Source organism: Chiloscyllium plagiosum, unplaced genomic scaffold (genome assembly GCF_037043375.1).
Source record: "Chiloscyllium plagiosum isolate Xiang-an unplaced genomic scaffold, Cpla_swu_hap1 HiC_scaffold_49, whole genome shotgun sequence".
Taxonomy (NCBI): domain Eukaryota; kingdom Metazoa; phylum Chordata; class Chondrichthyes; order Orectolobiformes; family Hemiscylliidae; genus Chiloscyllium; species Chiloscyllium plagiosum.
The window spans coordinates 576,283-598,848 of NW_028270187.1; the positions used below are offsets into that span (position 1 = coordinate 576,283).

Consider the following 22,566-nt stretch of genomic DNA (forward strand, 5'->3'; position numbering starts at 1 on the left):
TTTTAACGTACAGGACAGACCTGGGCAACTTTACACATCGCCCAGTCGTTGCCAGCGTGGGACTGGAACTGGACCAGCTTGGGAAGTGGCAGGTCCTGGAGCACAAGTCTTCGGTGCTATTACCGGGACGTTATCGGGGCCCGTAGCCTTTGTAGCGTCTGGCTGTTTCTCCATATCACGTGGGGTGGACGCAAGCTGCCGAAGACTGGTATCCGTGAGGATTTGGTTGGGGGAGGGATCCCCTGATGGTTACGGTTGAGTCGGTGGGGAGATATGCCGCACCGCGAGGTTTCAGATTGTGCTGGAGTACAGTTCTGCTGCGGTCGATGACCCACAGCGCCTGCTGGCCGCCCAGTTACACAAATGACAAAGCATCAGGACGCCAGCACCGCCCGTCTCTCAGTTTGTTTAAAATGACTTTTGTTTTTAATGATATTCTTTCAGAAGGAAGGAATCAGACCAACAAAATGCCACATTCAGGTTGTGGGAAAGACAGTCAAACATTTTCCACTCAACTAACTAACAGGGATCGCAATGTGAGGATATATTGATTTATATTAAATAGAGATTCCAAGTGAACCAGCTCTTGTAATGTTAGCATCCAAGACTGAGTTCGGCAGGTAACAGGTTTCCCCCCACCATCTCTCTGTGCTGGGGGGGTCAGTGCTGAGGGAGCGCCGCACTGTCGGAGGGTCAGTGCTGAGGGAGCGGGCACTGTCGGAGGGTCAGTGCTGAGGGAGCGGGCACTGTCGGAGGGTCAGTGCTGAGGGAGCGGGCACTGTCGGAGGGTCAGTGCTGAGGGAGTGCCGCACTGTCGGAGGGTCAATGCTGAGAGATCGCCCTCTACACTGTCCCCTATGAAACACTCCCAAGGACTGAGGTTCAGATGGAGAGTAAAGCCCCCTCCACACTGTCCCCATCAAACACTCCCAGAGCAGGGACAGCACAGTGTTAGATACAGAGTAATGCTCTCTTTAAGCTGTCCCACATTAAATATACCCAGGGACAGCAGATTAGATACAGAGTAAAGCTCCCTCTAGACCGTCTCCCCATCAAACACTCCCAGGGACAGGGGGGTTAGATACAGAGTAAAGCTCCCTCTACACCGTCCCCCCCACTCCCAGGGACAGGGGGGTTAGATACTGAGTAAAGCTCCCTCTACACCGTCCCCCCACTCCCAGGGACAGGGGGTTAGATACAGAGTAAAGCTCCCTCTACACCGCCCCCCCCACTCCCAGGGACAGGGGGTTAGATACAGAGTAAAGCTCCCTCTACACCGCCCCCCCACTCCCAGGGACAGGGGGTTAGATACAGAGTAAAGCTCCCTCTTCACCGCCCCCCACTCCCAGGGACAGGGGGTTAGATACAGAGTAAAGCTCCCTCTACACCGTCCTCCACTCCCAGGGACAGGGGGGTTAGATACAGAGTAAAGCTCCCTCTACACCGTCCTCCACTCCCAGGGACAGGGGGGTTAGATACAGAGTAAAGCTCCCTCTACACCGTCCCCCTCACTCCCAGGGACAGGGGGGTTAGATACAGAGTAAAGCTCCCTCTACACCGCCCCCCTCACTCCCAGGGACTGAGACGGCACAGAGTCAGACACAGACCCGCGCTCACCCTCCACCATCGCCGTTTCCCCCCCCCCCCCCCGAAACAATCCTGCCTGTGCACCCCGAGAGGGAGAAACGCCGCGATTCCCCCTCCCTGCCTGGAAGGATTGGGAGGGGTGGGGGGGGGGGAAGAGAGCGAGAGAGCGCCCCCTGCCTGGGGCCGGAGGGGGGAGCCGGTTTGCCGCGGCTCCCTCTGCCCAGATACACACCACCACCCCCCCCCCCACCCTGGTTCTGGCGGGTGACGCCGGGGAACGCGGTGGGTGTGCGAGGGGGGGGGGTGGGCTCAGCGCTATTGCCGGTCAATGCGGCGCCTTGAGGTGGGTGGACTGGTGCCTGCGGAGGTTGTCCAGCCGGTTGTAGCTGCGGGCGCAGACCTGGCAGCGGTAGGGCTTGTCGCCGGTGTGGATGGTGCGGTGGGCGCGCAGTGCCGGGCCGGCGCCAAAGGACTTTTGGCACACCGGGCAGGTGAAGGGTTTGTGGTGGGCGCTGGAGGAGGAAGGGGAGGGGGAGGGGGAAGGGGAGGGGGAGGAGGAGGGAGGGGAGGCGCCTGTCCCCACCCGGGGGAGGGCGGGGGTGCCGAGCCCCGCGCCGTGCCCCAGCTGGTGCTCGGTCAGGGCACAGGAGTCGGCGAACCGCGCCTCACACACGTCGCAGCCGAAGGGCCGCTCCCAGGCGTGCAGCAGGAGGTGCTCGTCCAGGGCAGAGGGGCTGGGCAAGGTGGCACCGCACTGCGGGCACCGGCAGGCGTCCCCTTCCTCCCGCCCCTCCCTGCCCCCGGCCTCCCCCCAGGTGTGCAGGAGGCGGTGGGTGCGGAGGGAGAGGGCGTCTGGCAGCCGCTCCCCGCACAGGTCGCAGCCGAGCGCCGACCCCGGGGAGGGGCAGGGTTCCGGCGCCACCGCCTCCCCCCTGCCCCCCCAGGGGAAGGGACCTCCCTCGAAGGGGGCGCCCCCGCGCCGCGGTGGGGGGCGCCCAGAGTGCCGGGACGCCCGGTGTGCCCGCAGAGAGGCCGACGACGGGAAGCCCTCGCCGCACGCCGTGCACCGGAAGGGCCTCTCGCCCAGGTGCACTCGCTGGTGCCGCCGAAGGTTGTCCAGGCGGTTGTAGCCCTTGGGGCACGCCGGGCAGCGGAAGCAGCGCTCCCCGGGGCGCCGGGAGAGCCGGGAGCCCCTGGGGACCACGGCTGGCGGACTCGGGGGGACCCCCTCGGCTCCCCTCCCACCGCCGGCACACCGGTGCTTCCTGAGCGAGACGGCCTGGCTGAAGCCCTTGCCGCACAGCAGGCACCGGAAGGGCTTGTCTCCCGGCGCGGCCGGGCACCGGTGGGCGGAGAGGGCCAGGGCGCCCTCCAGGTCCTGGCCGCAGCCGGCGCACCGGTAACCGGCGTCGACGTGGCCGAGCCGGTGGGCGGCCAGGGAAGGGGAGTCGTCGAAGATCTCCCGGCACTCGGGGCACTGGTACGAGGCGTCGGCGTGGCTCAGACGGTGAGTTTGGAGGGCGGGCGAGTCGGCGAACACCTCACCGCACTCAGGGCAGCGGTATGAGGCATTGGCGTGGACGGCCCGATGAGTTTGGAGAGAGGAGGAATCATCAAAGATCTCCCCGCACTCGGGACACTGGTAGGACGAGTCTACGTGGGTCAAGCGATGGGATTGTAGCGATGATAAATCATCGAAGATCTCCCTACACTCGGGACACTGGTAGGACGAGTCTACGTGGGTCAAGCGATGGGTTTGGAGCGATGATGGATCATCGAAGATCTCCCTACACTCAGGACACTGGTAGGACGAGTCTACGTGGGTCAAGCGATGGGTTTGGAGCGATGATAAATCATCGAAGATCTCCCTACACTCAGGGCACTGGTAGGATGAGTCTACGTGGGTCAAGCGATGGGTTTGTAGCGATGATAAATCATCGAAGATCTCCCTACACTCAGGGCACTGGTAGGACGAGTCTACATGGGTCAAGCGATGGGTTTGGAGTGATGATGGATCATCAAAGATCTCCCTACACTCAGGACACTGGTAGGACGAGTCTACATGGGTCAAGCGATGGGTTTGGAGTGATGATAAATCATCGAAGATCTCCCTACACTCGGGACACTGGTAGGACGAGTCTACGTGGGTCAAGCGATGGGTTTGGAGCGATGATAAATCATCGAAGATCTCCCTACACTCGGGACACTGGTAGGACGAGTCTACGTGGGTCAAGCGATGGGTTTGGAGTGATGATGGATCATCAAAGATCTCCCTACACTCAGGGCACTGGTAGGACGAGTCTACGTGGGTCAAGCGATGGGTTTGGAGCGATGATGGATCATCAAAGATCTCCCTACACTCGGGGCACTGGTAGGACGAGTCTACGTGGGTCAAGCGATGGGTTTGGAGCGATGATGGATCATCAAAGATCTCCCTACACTCAGGGCACTGGTAGGACGAGTCTACGTGGGTCAAAAGATGGACTTGGAGCAATGATAGGTCTTCAAAAATCTTCCTACATTCAGGACACTGGTAGGATGAGTCTACGTGGGTCAAGCGATGGGTTTGGAGCGATGATGGATCTTTGAAGATCTCCCTACACTCGGGGCACTGGTAGGACGAGTCTACGTGGGTCAAGCGATGGGTTTGGAGCGATGATAAATCATCGAAGATCTCCCTACACTCGGGACACTGGTAGGACGAGTCTACGTGGGTCAAGCGATGGGTTTGGAGCGATGATAAATCATCGAAGATCTCCCTACACTCAGGACACTGGTAGGACGAGTCTACGTGGGTCAAGCGATGGGTTTGTAGCGATGATAAATCATCGAAGATCTCCCTACACTCAGGACACTGGTAGGACGAGTCTACGTGGGTCAAGCGATGGGTTTGGAGCGATGATAAATCATCGAAGATCTCCCTACACTCGGGACACTGGTAGGACGAGTCTACGTGGGTCAAGCGATGGGTTTGGAGCGATGATAAATCATCGAAGATCTCCCTACACTCGGGACACTGGTAGGACGAGTCTACGTGGGTCAAGCGATGGGTTTGTAGCGATGATAAATCATCGAAGATTTCCCTACACTCGGGACACGGGTAGGACGAGTCTACGTGGGTCAAGCGATGGGATTGTAGCGAAGACGAGTCGTTGAAGATCTCCCCGCACTCAGGGCACTGGTAGGAGGGCTGGAGGTGCAGAGAGCGATGGGCGCGGAGTCCCAGTGAGTCAGCAAAGCCCTCGCCGCACACCCGGCACTCAAAGCGCGTGGCCACATGGATGACCGGGTCCGGGGACGCGGGGCGGTTGGCGGACACCGGTGGTGGTTGGGGGGAGGAGGAGGAGGAGGAGGAGGGGGGAGCGCGGGTGACGCCAGGGTGCTGGGCCGCCCGGTGGGCACGCAGGAGCGCCGAGGAGACAAAGCCCTCGCCGCACACCGTGCACCGGAAGGGCCGCTCCCCCAAATGCACACGTTGGTGACGTCTCAGGTTATCCAGACGGTTGTAGCTCTTTGGGCAGACAGGACAGCGGTAAGACTTCTGGCCGGTGTGGATAGCCTGGTGGGCACACAGGGAAGATGCTTTGGTGAAACCACGCCCGCAGACGGTGCAGGTGAAGGGGCGCTCGCCTGCGTGCACATAGCTGTGCACCAGAAGCTCATCCGGTCGGAGAAATGTCTCCCCACAGGAGTCACAGCGGTGTCCTTCCCGCCTCTCCTCGTGGCCCAGACGGTGGGTCTGGAGGTCAGACAGTGCGGGGAACGTCTCCCCGCAGACGTCACAGGGGAATGAAGTCTCCGCGTGGCCCAGATGGTGAGTTTGGAGGTCAGACAGTGCGGGGAACGTCTCCCCGCAGACGTCACAGGGGAATGAAGTCTCCGCGTGGCCCAGATGGTGAGTTTGGAGGTCAGACAGTGTGGGGAACGTCTCCCCACAGACGTCGCACCCGTACGAGGTCTCCGAGTGGCCCAGACGGTGAGTCTGGAGGTCAGACAGCGCCGGGAACGTCTCCCCGCAGACGTCACAGGGGAATGAAGTCTCCGAGTGGCCCAGACGGTGGGTCTGCAGGTCAGACAGCGCGGGGAACGTCTCCCCGCAGACGTCACAGGGGAATGAAGTCTCCGAGTGGCCCAGACGGTGAGCCTGGAGTTCAGACAGCGCCGGGAACGTCTCCCTGCAGACGTCGCACTTGTACGAGTTCTCCGAGTGGCCCAGACGGTGAGCCTGGAGTTCAGACAGCGCCGGGAACGTCTCCCCGCAGACGTCACAGGGGAATGAAGTCTCCGAGTGGCCCAGACGGTGGGTCTGCAGGTCAGACAGCGCCGGGAACGTCTCCCCGCAGACGTCACAGGGGAATGAAGTCTCCGAGTGGCCCAGACGGTGAGCCTGGAGCTCAGACAGCGCCGGGAACGTCTCCCCACAGACGTCACAGGGGAATGAAGTCTCCGAGTGGCCCAGACGGTGAGCCTGGAGCTCAGACAGCGCCGGGAACGTCTCCCCGCAGACCTCGCACCTGAAGACCAGCTGGAGGCGGGCGGCCCGCTCCTCCTGGGCGGCCTTGACCGCGGCATCCCTCCTCCTCCTCCTCCGCCTCCCCTCCCCGTCCGGGGCCGGGCCGCCCTGGTGCGACCGCTGGTGGCGCCGCAGGTTGTCCAGGCGGTTGTAGCTGCTGCCGCAGTCGCCGCAGCGGTAGGGCTTCTGACCGGTGTGGATGGACTGGTGGGCCAGGAGCGAGCCGGAGGCACCGAAGCCCTTGTGGCAGACGCCGCAGCGGAAGGGCTTCTCGCCGGTGTGCAGCGCCTGGTGCGCCAGGAAGGTGGAGAACAGGTTGAACGTCTTCTGGCACAGCAGGCAGTGCAGGCCCTTGCGCAGCCGGCCGTGGCAGCGCCGGTGGCGCCGCAGGTTCTCCGGGCGGCTGTAGGTCTTGCCGCAGTCGCCGCAGCGGTGCAGGCGCTCGCCGGGGGGGCCGCCGACGGCGCGCGGGCACCGGTGCAGGGCCAGCTTGGCGGAGCGGGCGAAGCCGCGGCCGCACGCGGGGCACCGGAAGGGCTTCTCGGCGGCGTGGCTGCGCTGGTGGCAGAGCAGGCGGTCAGGGTCGGCGAAGGCCCGCCCGCAGACCGGGCAGACGTGCGGCCGCTCCACCAGGTGGGAGCGCTGGTGCCGGCGCAGGTTGTCCAAGCGGTTGTACGAGCGGCCGCAGGCCGGGCACCGGAAGGGCTTCTCCCCGGTGTGGATGCACTGGTGGGCCAGGAGCTTACAGGACTGAGAGAAGAGCTTCCCGCACACGTCACACCTGCCCGGGGGAGGGGGGGGGGGGGGGGGGGGGAGGGGAGGGGGGAGGGGAGGGGGGAGGGGGAGGGGAGGGGGGAGGGGAGGGGGGAGGGGGAGGGAGGGAGGGGAGGGGGAGGGGAGGGGGGAGGGGAGGGGGGAGGGGGAGGGAGGGAGGGCGCGAGAGGGGGAGCGGAGTGGGGGCGAGAGGGGGAGGGGAGAGAGGGGGAGGGGAGTGGGGGCGAGGGGGGAGGGGAGTGGGGGCGAGAGGGGGAGGGGAGAGAGGGGGAGGGGAGTGGGGGCGAGAGGGGGAGGGGAGTGGGGGCGAGAGGGGGAGGGGAGTGGGGGCGAGGGGGGAGGGGAGTGGGGGCGAGGGGGGAGGGGAGTGGGGGCGAGGGGGGAGGGGAGTGGGGGCGAGGGGGGAGGGGAGTGGGGGCGAGGGGGGAGGGGAGTGGGGGCGAGGGGGGAGGGGAGTGGGGGCGAGGGGGGAGGGGAGTGGGGGCGAGGGGGGAGGGGAGTGGGGGCGAGGGGGGAGGGGAGTGGGGGCGAGGGGGGAGGGGAGTGGGGGCGAGGGGGGAGGGGAGTGGGGGCGAGAGGGGGAGGGGAGTGGGGGCGAGAGGGGGAGGGGAGAGAGGGGGAGGGGAGTGGGGGCGAGAGGGGGAGGGGAGTGGGGGCGAGAGGGGGAGGGGAGTGGGGGCGAGAGGGGGAGGGGAGTGGGGGCGAGGGGGGAGGGGAGTGGGGGCGAGAGGGGGAGGGGAGTGGGGGCGAGGGGGGAGGGGAGTGGGGGCGAGGGGGGAGGGGAGTGGGGGCGAGGGGGGAGGGGAGTGGGGGCAAGAGGGGGAGGGGAGTGGGGGCGAGAGGGGGAGGGGAGAGAGGGGGAGGGGAGTGGGGGCGAGGGGGGAGGGGAGTGGGGGCGAGGGGGGAGGGGAGTGGGGGCGAGAGGGGGAGGGGAGAGAGGGGGAGGGGAGTGGGGGCGAGAGGGGGAGGGGAGTGGGGGCGAGAGGGGGAGGGGAGTGGGGGCGAGGGGGGAGGGGAGTGGGGGCGAGGGGGGAGGGGAGTGGGGGCGAGGGGGGAGGGGAGTGGGGGCGAGAGGGGGAGGGGAGTGGGGGCGAGGGGGGAGGGGAGTGGGGGCGAGGGGGGAGGGGAGTGGGGGCGAGAGGGGGAGGGGAGTGGGGGCGAGGGGGGAGGGGAGTGGGGGCGAGGGGGGAGGGGAGTGGGGGCGAGGGGGGAGGGGAGTGGGGGCGAGGGGGGAGGGGAGTGGGGGCGAGAGGGGGAGGGGAGTGGGGGCGAGAGGGGGAGGGGAGAGAGGGGGAGGGGAGTGGGGGCGAGAGGGGGAGGGGAGTGGGGGCGAGGGGGGAGGGGAGTGGGGGCGAGGGGGGAGGGGAGTGGGCGCGAGAGGGGGAGGGGAGTGGGGGCGAGAGGGGGAGGGGAGAGAGGGGGAGGGGAGTGGGGGCGAGAGGGGGAGGGGAGTGGGGGCGAGAGGGGGAGGGGAGTGGGGGCGAGGGGGGAGGGGAGTGGGGGCGAGGGGGGAGGGGAGTGGGGGCGAGGGGGGAGGGGAGTGGGGGCGAGAGGGGGAGGGGAGTGGGGGCGAGGGGGGAGGGGAGTGGGGGCGAGGGGGGAGGGGAGTGGGGGCGAGGGGGGAGGGGAGTGGGGGCGAGGGGGGAGGGGAGTGGGGGCGAGGGGGGAGGGGAGTGGGGGCGAGGGGGGAGGGGAGTGGGGGCGAGGGGGGAGGGGAGTGGGGGCGAGAGGGGGAGGGGAGTGGGGGCGAGAGGGGGAGGGGAGTGGGGGCGAGAGGGGGAGGGGAGTGGGGGCGAGAGGGGGAGGGGGCGAGAGGGGGAGGGGAGTGGGGGCGAGAGGGGGAGGGGAGTGGGGGCGAGGGGGGAGGGGAGTGGGGGCGAGAGGGGGAGGGGAGAGAGGGGGAGGGGAGTGGGGGCGAGAGGGGGAGGGGAGAGAGGGGGAGGGGAGTGGGGGCGAGAGGGGGAGGGGAGTGGGGGCGAGGGGGGAGGGGAGTGGGGGCGAGGGGGGAGGGGAGTGGGGGCGAGAGGGGGAGGGGAGAGAGGGGGAGGGGAGTGGGGGCGAGAGGGGGAGGGGAGTGGGGGCGAGAGGGGGAGGGGAGTGGGGGCGAGAGGGGGAGGGGAGTGGGGGCGAGAGGGGGAGGGGAGAGAGGGGGAGGGGAGTGGGGGCGAGAGGGGGAGGGGAGTGGGGGCGAGGGGGGAGGGGAGTGGGGGCGAGAGGGGGAGGGGAGTGGGGGCGAGAGGGGGAGGGGAGTGGGGGCGAGAGGGGGAGGGGAGTGGGGGCGAGAGGGGGAGGGGAGTGGGGGCGAGAGGGGGAGGGGAGTGGGGGCGAGAGGGGGAGGGGAGTGGGGGCGAGAGGGGGAGGGGAGTGGGGGCGAGAGGGGGAGGGGAGTGGGGGCGAGAGGGGAAGGGGAGTGGGGGCGAGAGGGGGAGGGGAGTGGGGGCGAGGGGGGAGGGAGGGGGCGAGGGGGGGGAGGGCGTGAGAGGGGGGGGGGAGGGTGTGGGGGTTGGGGGAGGGTGTGGGGGGGTGGGAGGGCGTGAGAGGGGGAGAGACAGAGAGAAAGTGGGAGAGAGACAGAGAGACACAGAGAGAGAGAGAGACAGAGATGGTTAAATAATCCAACCCATGGCAAGTCACTGCCATAACATACCGACGCACAAAGGCCGACTCAATCCCGTTACAGAGTCAGACAGCTGGGAAAACGGACCCTTCTGTCCAACTCGCCAACCGTCTTCCCAAACCAAACTGCTCCCATTGGCCTGTGGTTGGCTCATAGCGACTCTTCGGTCCATCGATAATCCCCAAACTAAACGGGAACCCCCCCCTTCCCCCCCTCTCCATTCCCTGACCCTCCAAACCCTTTCCTATCCATGGACATCTCCAAAAGTCTTTGCAGTGTCACCACATCCACCCCTCCCTCCGGAGAATCATTCCACACGCCAACCACCCTGTGTAGTTACAAGGAAATTGCCCCTCGTGCCTTTTAAAAAAAAAATCTATCTCCTCTCCCCTTAAACATGCGCCCCGTTGAGTTTAAAAGCCGGGGGGTGGGGGTGTAATGTGAAGGGTGCACAAGGTGCTGGTGAGGCCATACCTGGGGCACGGTGTACAGCTGGTGAGGCCATACCTGGGGCACGGTGTACAGTTGGTGAGGCCATACCTGGGGCACTGTGTACAGCTGGTGAGGCCATACCTGGGGCACTGTGTACAGTTGGTGAGGCCATACCTGGGGCACTGTGTACAGCTGGTGAGGCCATACCTGGGGCACTGTGTCCAGTTGGTGAGGCCATACCTGGGGCACTGTGTACAGCTGGTGAGGCCATACCTGGGGCACTGTGTACAGTTGGTGAGGCCATACCTGGGGCACTGTGTACAGTTGGTGAGGCCATACCTGGGGCACGGTGTACAGTTGGTGAGGCCATACCTGGGCACTGTGTACAGCTGGTGAGGCCATACCTGGGGCACTGTGTACAGTTGGTGAGGCCATACCTGGGGCACTGTGTCCAGTTGGTGAGGCCATACCTGGGGCACTGTGTACAGCTGGTGAGGCCATACCTGGGGCACTGTGTACAGTTGGTGAGGCCATACCTGGGGCACTGTGTACAGTTGGTGAGGCCATACCTGGGGCACTGTGTACAGCTGGTGAGGCCATACCTGGGGCACTGTGTACAGTTGGAGAGGCCATACCTGGGGCACTGTGTACAGTTGGTGAGGCCATACCTGGGGCACGGTGTACAGTTGGTGAGGCCATACCTGGGGCACTGTGTCCAGTTGGTGAGGCCATACCTGGGGCACTGTGTACAGTTGGTGAGGCCATACCTGGGGCACTGTGTACAGTTGGTGAGGCCATACCTGGGGCACGGTGTACAGTTGGTGAGGCCATACCTGGGGCACTGTGTACAGCTGGTGAGGCCATACCTGGGGCACTGTGTACAGTTGGTGAGGCCATACCTGGGGCACTGTGTACAGTTGGTGAGGCCATACCTGGGGCACTGTGTCCAGTTGGTGAGGCCATACCTGGGGCACTGTGTACAGTTGGTGAGGCCATACCTGGGGCACTGTGTACAGTTGGTGAGGCCATACCTGGGGCACTGTGTACAGTTGGTGAGGCCATACCTGGGGCACTGTGTACAGTTGGTGAGGCCATACCTGGGCACTGTGTACAGCTGGTGAGGCCATACCTGGGCACTGTGTACAGCTGGTGAGGCCATACCTGGGGCACTGTGTACAGTTGGTGAGGCCATACCTGGGGCACTGTGTACAGTTGGAGAGGCCATACCTGGGGCACTGTGTACAGTTGGTGAGGCCATACCTGGGGCACTGTGTACAGTTGGTGAGGCCATACCTGGGGCACTGTGTACAGTTGGAGAGGCCATACCTGGGGCACTGTGTACAGCTGTGGTCTCCTTACTTCTGCAAGGATGGACTGGCACTGGAGGGGGTGCACAGGAGGTTGGCTGGCTTGTTTCGGGAGTTATGGGGATGCACTGGAATTCAGAAGAATTAGGGGGAGGGGGGAATCTTATATAAAATTATGGCGGGAGCTGATAAAATGGAGACGCGTAGGATGCTTCCATTGGTGGGTGAGACTAGGATAAGAGGGCGTTGCCTCAGGTCTCCCTCCTATCGGAAAGATGTTGCGGAACGCGAAAGGGTTCAGGAAGGATTTACAAGGAGGTTGCCAGGGTTGGAGGATCTGAGCCACAGGGAGAGGCTGAACAGGCTGGAGCTGTTTTCCCTGGAGCGTCGGAGGCTGAGGGGTGACCTTATAGAGGTTTACAAAATTATGAGGGGCATGGATAGGATAAATAGACCAAGTATTTTCCCCCTGGGGTTGGGGAGTCCAGAACTAGAGGGGCATAGGGTTTAGGGTGAGAGGGGAAAGATATAAAAGAGACCTAAGGGGCAACTTTTTCCACCCAGAGGGTGGTACGTGTGTGGAATGAGCTGCCAGAGGATGTGGTGGAGGCTGGTACAATTGCAACATTTAAGAGGCATTTGGATGGGTATGTGAATAGGAAGGGGTTTGGAGGGACATGGGCCGGGTGCTGGCAGGTGGGACTAGATGGGGTTGGGATATCTGGGTCGGCATGGATGGGTTGGACCGAAGGGTCTGTTTCCACGCTGTACATCTCTGTGACTCAAGATTAGAGGAAGCAGGCTTAGGACTGAACTGAGCTTGTTCACCGAGAGGATTGTCAATTAATGGAGTTCCTTTCCCAGGGAGGAGTTGACGCTACTGCAGAAACCACTTTTCAAAGCTAGGGTAGGTACGTTTTTGAAAAGAAATTAAGGGACGTGGTAAGAATGCGGGTAAGTGGAGCTGAGTTCATGAAAAGATTAGCCACGGCCGACCCCTGCTGCTAGTTCGAGGCCAGAAATATCCCACACTCAGGAAAAGACACCTGCCATTCACCTTAGCTACACAGAGGAACCTCGACCATCCGGCTATCAATTCTCCGAATATTGGATTATCCGAAAGGGGACCTCAAGGTCCCAAGAGGAACTTAACGTCAGAGAGCTGTTTCAGCCCTGATCGCGTCTTTCGTTTACAGGTACAACGGTTACAAACGACCCCGGGTGACTGAAATGCTGCCGAGGCACCGTCTCCAAATGACTGACCTCCCGCACTCTCCCTCCTCACCCCCCCACCCCACACACTTCCCCTGGAGTTCTACACAGGGGTGTACCCCGAACCCTCCGTCCCCAGATAATCTCTCCAACATTGTCCTGTACAGGGCAGAGGTGGAACCTGTCAAAAAGGAGTGTGGGTGTCTGTGGTGTGTGTGTCCACGTCTGTGGTGTGTACATGTGTGGTGTGTACATGTGTGGGTGCATGCATGTGTATCTGTGCGTGCGTCTGCGTGTACGGGTGTGTGAGCACGTGTTCATGTGTGCGTGTACTTGCGTATCTCTGCGTGCGTGTGAGCGTGTGCACGCATGCATGCGTATCTATGCATTTGGGCATATCTATGCATGCGTGTGCGTGTTTCTGTGTGTGCGTGGCGCGGGCGTATCCATGCGTGCGCGGGCGTATCCATGCGTGCGCGGGCGTATCCATGCGTGCGCGGGCGTATCCATGCGTGCGCGGGCGTATCCATGCGTGCGCGGGCGTATCCATGCGTGCGCGGGCGTATCCATGCGTGCGCGGGCGTATCCATGCGTGCGCGGGCGTATCCATGCGTGCGCGGGCGTATCCATGCGTGCGCGGGCGTATCCATGCGTGCGCGGGCGTATCCATGCGTGCGCGGGCGTATCCATGCGTGCGCGGGCGTATCCATGCGTGCGCGGGCGTATCCATGCGTGCGCGGGCGTATCCATGCGTGCGCGGGCGTATCCATGCGTGCGCGGGCGTATCCATGCGTGCGCGGGCGTATCCATGCGTGCGCGGGCGTATCCATGCGTGCGCGGGCGTATCCATGCGTGCGCGGGCGTATCCATGCGTGCGCGGGCGTATCCATGCGTGCGCGGGCGTATCCATGCGTGCGCGGGCGTATCCATGCGTGCGCGGGCGTATCCATGCGTGCGCGGGCGTATCTATGCGTGCGCGGGCGTATCTATGCGTGCGCGGGCGTATCTATGCGTGCGCGGGCGTATCTATGCGTGCGCGGGCGTATCTATGCGTGCGCGGGCGTATCTATGCGTGCGCGGGCGTATCTATGCGTGCGCGGGCGTATCTATGCGTGCGCGGGCGTGTGGTGTGCGCCTGTGTGTATGGTTTGTGCATATCTATGCATGCGTGTGTATCTATGCATGCATGTGTGCGGTGCATGTGCGCGTATCTATACATGCGTGCATGGGGTGTGCGTGCGTATCTATGCGTGCATGTGTGGGGTGCGTGCGTGTGTATCTATGCGTGCGTGTGGTGTATGCGTGCGTGCGTGTGGTGTATGCGTGCGTGTGGTGTATGCGTGCGTGTCTACGCATGCGTGCGTGTGGTGTGTGCGTGCGTGGGTGCGTATCTATGCGTGCGTGTGGTGTATGCGTGCGTGCGTGTGGTGTATGCGTGCGTGTCTACGCATGCGTGCGTGTGGTGTGTGCGTGCGTGGGTGCGTATCTATGCGTGCGTGTGGTGTGTGCATGCGTATCTATGCGTGCGTGCGCGTGGGGTGTGCGTGCGTGCGTGGTGTATGCGTATCTATGCGTGCGTGCGGCGCGTGCGTATCTATGCGTGCGTGCGTGTGGTGTGCGTATCTATTTGAGAGTGTGTGTGGTGTGCGCGTGCGTATCTATGCATGCGTGCGTGTGGTGTGCGCGTGCATATCTGTGTGTGGTGTGCATGTGCGTGCGTATCTATGCATGCTTATGTGGTGCGTGCATGCGTATCTAGGCATGCGTGCGTGTGGTGTATGCGTGCGTGCGTATCTATGCGTACGTGTGGTGTATGCGTGCGTGCGTATCTATGCGTGCGTGCGGTGTGCGCGCGTGTATCTATGCGTGCGTGCGGTGTGCGCGCGTGTATCTATGCGTGCGTGCGGTGTGCGCGCGTGTATCTATGCGTGCGTGCGGTGTGCGCGCGTGTATCTATGCGTGCGTGCGGTGTGCGCGCGTGTATCTATGCGTGCGTGCGGTGTGCGCGCGTGTATCTATGCGTGCGTGCGGTGTGCGCGCGTGTATCTATGCGTGCGTGCGGTGTGCGCGCGTGTATCTATGCGTGCAGTGTGCGCGCGTGTATCTATGCGTGCGTGCGGTGTGCGCGCGTGTATCTATGCGTGCGTGCGGTGTGCGCGCGTGTATCTATGCGTGCGTGCGGTGTGCGCGCGTGTATCTATGCGTGCGTGCGGTGTGCGCGCGTGTATCTATGCGTGCGTGCGGTGTGCGCGCGTGTATCTATGCGTGCGTGCGGTGTGCGCGCGTGTATCTATGCGTGCGTGCGGTGTGCGCGCGTGTATCTATGCGTGCGTGCGGTGTGCGCGCGTGTATCTATGCGTGCGTGCGGTGTGCGCGCGTGTATCTATGCGTGCGTGCGGTGTGCGCGCGTGTATCTATGCGTGCGTGCGGGTGTGTATCTATGCGTGCGTGCGGGTGTGTATCTATGCGTGCGTGCGGGTGTGTATCTATGCGTGCGTGCGGGTGTGTATCTATGCGTGCGTGCGCGTGTGTATCTATGCGTGCGTGCGCGTGTGTATCTATGCGTGCGTGCGCGTGTGTATCTATGCGTGCGTGCGCGTGTGTATCTATGCGTGCGTGCGCGTGTGTATCTATGCGTGCGTGCGCGTGTGTATCTATGCGTGCGTGCGCGTGTGTATCTATGCGTGCGTGCGCGTGTGTATCTATGCGTGCGTGCGCGTGTGTATCTATGCGTGCGTGCGCGTGTGTATCTATGCGTGCGTGCGCGTGTGTATCTATGCGTGCGTGCGCGTGTGTATCTATGCGTGCGTGCGCGTGTGTATCTATGCGTGCGTGCGCGTGTGTATCTATGCGTGCGTGCGCGTGTGTATCTATGCGTGCGTGCGCGTGTGTATCTATGCGTGCGTGCGCGTGTGTATCTATGCGTGCGTGCGCGTGTGTATCTATGCGTGCGTGCGCGTGTGTATCTATGCGTGCGTGCGCGTGTGTATCTATGCGTGCGTGCGCGTGTGTATCTATGCGTGCGTGCGCGTGTGTATCTATGCGTGCGTGCGCGTGTGTATCTATGCGTGCGTGCGCGTGTGTATCTATGCGTGCGTGCGCGTGTGTATCTATGCGTGCGTGCGCGTGTGTATCTATGCGTGCGTGCGCGTGTGTATCTATGCGTGCGTGCGCGTGTGTATCTATGCGTGCGTGCGCGTGTGTATCTATGCGGCGTGCGCGTGTGTATCTATGCGTGCGTGCGCGTGTGTATCTATGCGGTGTGTGGTGTGCGTAGCTATGCATGCGGGCGTGTGTGGTGTGTGTATCTATGCATGCGGGCGTGTGTGGTGTGTGTATCTATGCGTGCGTGCGCGTGTGTATCTATGCGGTGTGCGCGTGTGTATCTATGCGTGCGTGCGCGTGTGTATCTATGCGGTGTGTGGTGTGCGTAGCTATGCATGCGGGCGTGTGTGGTGTGTGTAGCTATGCATGCGGGCGTGTGTGGTGTGTGTATCTATGCATGCGGGCGTGTGTGGTGTGTGTAGCTATGCATGCGGGCGTGTGTGGTGTGCGTATCTATGCATGCGGGCGTGTGTGGTGTGCGTATCTATGCATGCGGGCGTGTGTGGTGTGTGTATCTATGCATGCGGGCGTGTGTGGTGTGTGTATCTATGCATGCGGGCGTGTGTGGTGTGTGTATCTATGCATGCGGGCGTGTGTGGTGTGTGTATCTATGCATGCGGGCGTGTGTGGTGTGTGTATCTATGCGTGCGTGCGCGTGTGTATCTATGCGGTGTGCGCGTGTGTATCTATGCGTGCGTGCACGTGTGTATCTATGCGGTGTGCGCGTGTGTATCTATGCGGTGTGCGCGTGTGTATCTATGCGGTGTGCGCGTGTGTATCTATGCGTGCGTGCGCGTGTATCTATGCGGTGTGCGCGTGTGTATCTATGCGTGCGTGCGCGTGTGTATCTATGCGGTGTGCGCGTGTGTATCTATGCGTGCGTGCGCGTGTGTATCTATGCGGTGTGTGGTGTGCGTAGCTATGCATGCGGGCGTGTGTGGTGTGTGTAGCTATGCATGCGGGCGTGTGTGGTGTGTGTATCTATGCATGCGGGCGTGTGTGGTGTGCGTATCTATGCATGCGGGCGTGTGTGGTGTGCGTATCTATGCATGCGGGCGTGTGTGGTGTGCGTATCTATGCATGCGGGCGTGTGTGGTGTGTGTAGCTATGCATGCGGGCGTGTGTGGTGTGCGTAGCTATGCATGCGGGCGTGTGTGGTGTGTGTATCTATGCATGCGGGCGTGTGTGGTGTGTGTATCTATGCATGCGGGCGTGTGTGGTGTGCGTATCTATGCATGCGGGCGTGTGTGGTGTGCGTATCTATGCATGCGGGCGTGTGTGGTGTGTGTATCTATGCATGCGGGCGTGTGTGGTGTGTGTATCTATGCGGTGTGCGTATCTATGCGGTGTGCGCGTGTGTATCTATGCGGTGTGCGCGTGTGTATCTATGCGTGCGTGCGCGTGTGTATCTATGCGTGCGTGCGCGTGTGTATCTATGCGTGCGTGCGCGTGTGTATCTATGCGTGCGTGCGCGTGTGTATCTATGCGTGCGTGCGCGTGTGTATCTATGCGTGCGTGCGCGTGTGTATCTATGCGTGCGTGCGCGTGTGTATCTATGCGTGCGTGCGCGTGTGTATCTATGCGGTGTGCGCGTGTGTATCTATGCGTGCGTGCGCGTGTGTATCTATGCGGTGTGTGGTGTGTGTAGCTATGCATGCGGGCGTGTGTGGTGTGCGTATCTATGCATGCGGGCGTGTGTGGTGTGTGTATCTATGCATGCGGGCGTGTGTGGTGTGCGTATCTATGCATGCGGGCGTGTGTGGTGTGCGTATCTATGCATGCGGGCGTGTGTGGTGTGCGTATCTATGCATGCGGGCGTGTGTGGTGTGCGTATCTATGCATGCGGGCGTGTGTGGTGTGCGTATCTATGCATGCGGGCGTGTGTGGTGTGCGTATCTATGCATGCGGGCGTGTGTGGTGTGCGTATCTATGCATGCGGGCGTGTGTGGTGTGTGTATCTATGCATGCGGGCGTGTGTGGTGTGTGTAGCTATGCATGCGGGCGTGTGTGGTGTGCGTATCTATGCATGCGGGCGTGTGTGGTGTGTGTATCTATGCATGCGGGCGTGTGTGGTGTGTGTATCTATGCGGTGTGTGGTGTGCGTAGCTATGCATGCGGGCGTGTATGGTGTGCGTAGCTATGCATGCGGGCGTGTGTGGTGTGCGTAGCTATGCATGCGGGCGTGTGTGGTGTGCGTAGCTATGCATGCGGGCGTGTGTGGTGTGCGTAGCTATGCATGCGGGCGTGTGTGGTGTGCGTAGCTATGCATGCGGGCGTGTGTGGTGTGCGTAGCTATGCATGCGGGCGTGTGTGGTGTGCGTAGCTATGCATGCGGGCGTGTGTGGTGTGCGTAGCTATGCATGCGGGCGTGTGTGGTGTGCGTATCTATGCATGCGGGCGTGTGTGGTGTGCGTAGCTATGCATGCGGGCGTGTGTGGTGTGCGTAGCTATGCATGCGGGCGTGTGTGGTGTGCGTATCTATGCATGCGGGCGTGTGTGGTGTGCGTAGCTATGCATGCGGGCGTGTGTGGTGTGCGTAGCTATGCATGCGGGCGTGTGTGGTGTGCGTAGCTATGCATGCGGGGGTGTGTGGTGTGCGTAGCTATGCATGCGGGCGTGTGTGGTGTGCGTAGCTATGCATGCGGGGGTGTGTGGTGTGCGTAGCTATGCATGCGGGCGTGTGTGGTGTGCGTAGCTATGCATGCGGGCGTGTGTGGTGTGCGTAGCTATGCATGCGGGCGTGTGTGGTGTGCGTAGCTATGCATGCGGGCGTGTGTGGTGTGTGTATCTATGCATGCGGGCGTGTGTGGTGTGTGTATCTATGCGGTGTGTGGTGTGCGTAGCTATGCATGCGGGCGTGTGTGGTGTGCGTAGCTATGCATGCGGGCGTGTGTGGTGTGCGTAGCTATGCATGCGGGCGTGTGTGGTGTGCGTAGCTATGCATGCGGGGGTGTGTGGTGTGCGTAGCTATGCATGCGGGCGTGTGTGGTGTGCGTAGCTATGCATGCGGGCGTGTGTGGTGTGCGTAGCTATGCATGCGGGCGTGTGTGGTGTGCGTAGCTATGCATGCGGGCGTGTGTGGTGTGTGTATCTATGCATGCGGGCGTGTGTGGTGTGTGTATCTATGCGGTGTGTGGTGTGCGTAGCTATGCATGCGGGCGTGTGTGGTGTGCGTAGCTATGCATGCGGGCGTGTGTGGTGTGCGTAGCTATGCATGCGGGCGTGTGTGGTGTGCGTAGCTATGCATGCGGGCGTGTGTGGTGTGTGTATCTATGCATGCGGGCGTGTGTGGTGTGCGTAGCTATGCATGCGGGCGTGTGTGGTGTGTGTATCTATGCATGCGGGCGTGTGTGGTGTGCGTAGCTATGCATGCGGGCGTGTGTGGTGTGCGTAGCTATGCATGCGGGCGTGTGTGGTGTGCGTAGCTATGCATGCGGGCGTGTGTGGTGTGCGTAGCTATGCATGCGGGCGTGTGTGGTGTGTGTAGCTATGCATGCGGGCGTGTGTGGTGTGCGTAGCTATGCATGCGGGCGTGTGTGGTGTGCGTAGCTATGCATGCGGGCGTGTGTGGTGTGCGTAGCTATGCATGCGGGCGTGTGTGGTGTGCGTAGCTATGCATGCGGGCGTGTGTGGTGTGCGTAGCTATGCATGCGGGCGTGTGTGGTGTGCGTAGCTATGCATGCGGGCGTGTGTGGTGTGCGTAGCTATGCATGCGGGCGTGTGTGGTGTGCGTAGCTATGCATGCGGGGGTGTGTGGTGTGCGTAGCTATGCATGCGGGCGTGTGTGGTGTGCGTATCTACGCATGCGGGCGTGTGTGGTGTGCGTAGCTATGCATGCGGGCGTGTGTGGTGTGCGTATCTATGCATGCGGGCGTGTGTGGTGTGCGTAGCTATGCATGCGGGCGTGTGTGGTGTGCGTAGCTATGCATGCGGGGGTGTGTGGTGTGCGTAGCTATGCATGCGGGCGTGTGTGGTGTGCGTAGCTATGCATGCGGGCGTGTGTGGTGTGCGTAGCTATGCATGCGGGCGTGTGTGGTGTGCGTAGCTATGCATGCGGGCGTGTGTGGTGTGCGTAGCTATGCATGCGGGCGTGTGTTTCTATGCATGTGTGTGTGTGTGGTGTGTGTACCTACGCGTGCGTACCTACGCGTGCGTACCTACGCGTGCGTACCTACGCGTGCGTGCGCGGTGTGTGTATCTATGCGTGCGTGTGCGTGTGTATCTATGCGTGCGTGTGCGTGTGTATCTATGCGTGCGTGCGGGGTGTGCGTGTGTATGTATGCATGCATGCAGTGTGTGCGTGTGTGGTGTGTGTATCTGCGCGTGCCTATCTGCGCGTGTGCGTGTGTATCTATGCATCTATGCATGCGGTGTGTATCTGCGCGTGCCAATCTACGCGTGCCAATCTGCGCGCGTATCTACGCGTGCGCGCGTATCTACGCGTGCGCGCGTATCTACGCGTGCGTGCGTATCTACGCGTGCGTGCGTGTGTATCTATGCATGCGTGCGGGGCGTGCGTATCTATGCATGCTTGCGTATCTATGCATGCGTGCGGTGTGTGCGTGCGTGGTGTGTGTATCTATGCGTGCGTGGTGTGTGTATCTATGCGTGCGTGGTGTGTGTATCTATGCGTGCGTGGTGTGTGCGCGTGCGTGTCTATGCGTGCGTGTGGTGTGCGCGTGCGTGTCTATGCGTGCGTGTGGTGTGCGCGTGCGTGTCTATGCGTGCGTGTGGTGTGCGCGTGCGTGTCTATGCGTGCGTGTGGTGTGCGCGTGCGTGTCTATGCGTGCGTGCGGTGTGCGCGTGCGTGTCTAAGCGTGCGTGCGGTGTGCGCGTGCGTGTCTAAGCGTGCGTACGGTGTGCGCGTGCGTGTCTAAGCGTGCGTGCGGTGTGCGCGTGCGTGTCTAAGCGTGCGTGCGGTGTGCGCGTGCATCTATGCGTGCGTGTGCGTGCGTATCTATGCGTGCGTGCGGGGTGTGCGTGTGTATCTACGCGTGCGTGCGTAAGTACGCACGCGTGCGTGCGTATCTACGCGTGCGTGCGTATCTACGCGTGCGTGCGTATCTACGCGTGCGTGCGTATCTACGCGTGCGTGCGTATCTACGCGTGCGTGCGTATCTATGCATGCGTGCGTATCTATGCATGCGTGCGGGGCGTGCGTGTGTATCTATGCATGCTTGCGTATCTATGCATGCGTGCGGTGTGTGCGTGCGTGTGCGGTGTGTGTATCTGTGCGTGCGTGTGTATCTATGCATGCGTGCGGGGCGTGCGTATCTATGCATGCTTGCGTATCTATGCATGGGTGCGGTGTGTGCGTGCGTGGTGTGTGTATCTATGCGTGCGTGGTGTGTGTGTCTATGCGTGCGTGTGGTGTGCGCGTGCGTGTCTATGCGTGCGTGCGGGGTGTGCGTGTGTATCTATGCATGCTTGCGTATCTATGCGTGCGTGCGGGGTGTGCGTGTGTGGTGTGTGTATCTATGCGTGCGTGCGGTGCGTGCGTGTGTATCTACGCCTGCGTGCGTGCGTGTGTATCTATGGGTTCGTGCGTGGGGCGCGCGCGTAGCTATGCGTGGGGCGCGCGCGTAGCTATGCGTGGGGCGCGCGCGTAGCTATGCGTGGGGCGCGCGCGTAGCTATGCGTGGGGCGCGCGCGTAGCTATGCGTGGGGCGCGCGCGTAGCTATGCGTGGGGCGCGCGCGTAGCTATGCGTGGGGCGCGCGTATCTATGCGTGCGGCGCGCGTATCTATGCGTGCGACGCGCGTATCTATGCGTGCGACGCGCGTATCTATGCGTGCGACGCGCGTATCTATGCGTGCGACGCGCGTATCTATGCGTGCGACGCGCGTATCTATGCGTGCGACGCGCGTATCTATGCGTGCGACGCGCGTATCTATGCGTGCGACGCGCGTATCTATGCGTGCGACGCGCGTATCTATGCGTGCGACGCGCGTATCTATGCGTGCGTGCGACGCGCGTATCTATGCGTGCGTGCGACGCGCGTATCTATGCGTGCGTGCGACGCGCGTATCTATGCGTGCGTGCGACGCGCGCGGGTGTATCTATGCGTGCGTGCGACGCGCGCGGGTGTATCTATGCGTGCGTGCGACGCGCGCGGGTGTATCTATGCGTGCGTGCGACGCGCGCGGGTGTATCTATGCGTGCGTGCGACGCGCGCGGGTGTATCTATGCGTGCGTGCGACGCGCGCGGGTGTATCTATGCGTGCGTGCGACGCGCGCGGGTGTATCTATGCGTGCGTGCGACGCGCGCGGGTGTATCTATGCGTGCGTGCGACGCGCGCGGGTGTATCTATGCGTGCGTGCGACGCGCGCGGGTGTATCTATGCGTGCGTGCGACGCGCGCGGGTGTATCTATGCGTGCGTGCGACGCGCGCGGGTGTATCTATGCGTGCGTGCGACGCGCGCGGGTGTATCTATGCGTGCGTGCGACGCGCGCGGGTGTATCTATGCGTGCGTGCGACGCGCGCGGGTGTATCTATGCGTGCGTGCGACGCGCGCGGGTGTATCTATGCGTGCGTGCGACGCGCGCGGGTGTATCTATGCGTGCGTGCGACGCGCGCGGGTGTATCTATGCGTGCGTGCGACGCGCGCGTGTGTATCTATGCGTGCGTGCGACGCGCGCGTGTGTATCTATGCGTGCGTGCGACGCGCGCGTGTGTATCTATGCGTGCGTGCGACGCGCGCGTGTGTATCTATGCGTGCGTGCGACGCGCGCGTGTGTATCTATGCGTGTGTGGCGTATGTATCTATGCGTGCGTGTGGTGAGTGCGTGTGTATGTGTATGCATGCGTGGTGTGTGGATCTATGCGTGCGTGTGGTGAGTGCGTGTGTATGTGTATTAGTGCGTGGTGTGTGGATCTATGCGTGCGTGCACAATGAATGGCAGTTTGTGGTTGTTCCCTCTTCTCTAGTGAATTTTATGCAGACAAACCGACAGAACACCCATGGGATCTCCGATATCAGGGTTCTTAGCAGAGGCAGTAATGCAGAGACTTGAACAA

At 62.4% G+C, this 22,566-nt stretch overlaps 1 protein-coding gene across 1 annotated transcript in view; it reads right to left on the minus strand.

The window, feature by feature from the left end:
• Positions 1-397: 397 nt before the first annotated feature.
• The window catches only part of LOC122547460 (uncharacterized), a 30,353-nt gene continuing 8,184 nt past the window's right edge, over positions 398-22,566 (minus strand). The window contains exon 4 of the mRNA XM_087984589.1: positions 398-6,881. Within this exon, the coding sequence (XP_087840715.1) occupies positions 1,913-6,881 (4,969 nt within the window). The 3' untranslated portion in view covers positions 398-1,912. The remainder of the gene's footprint in view (positions 6,882-22,566) is intronic.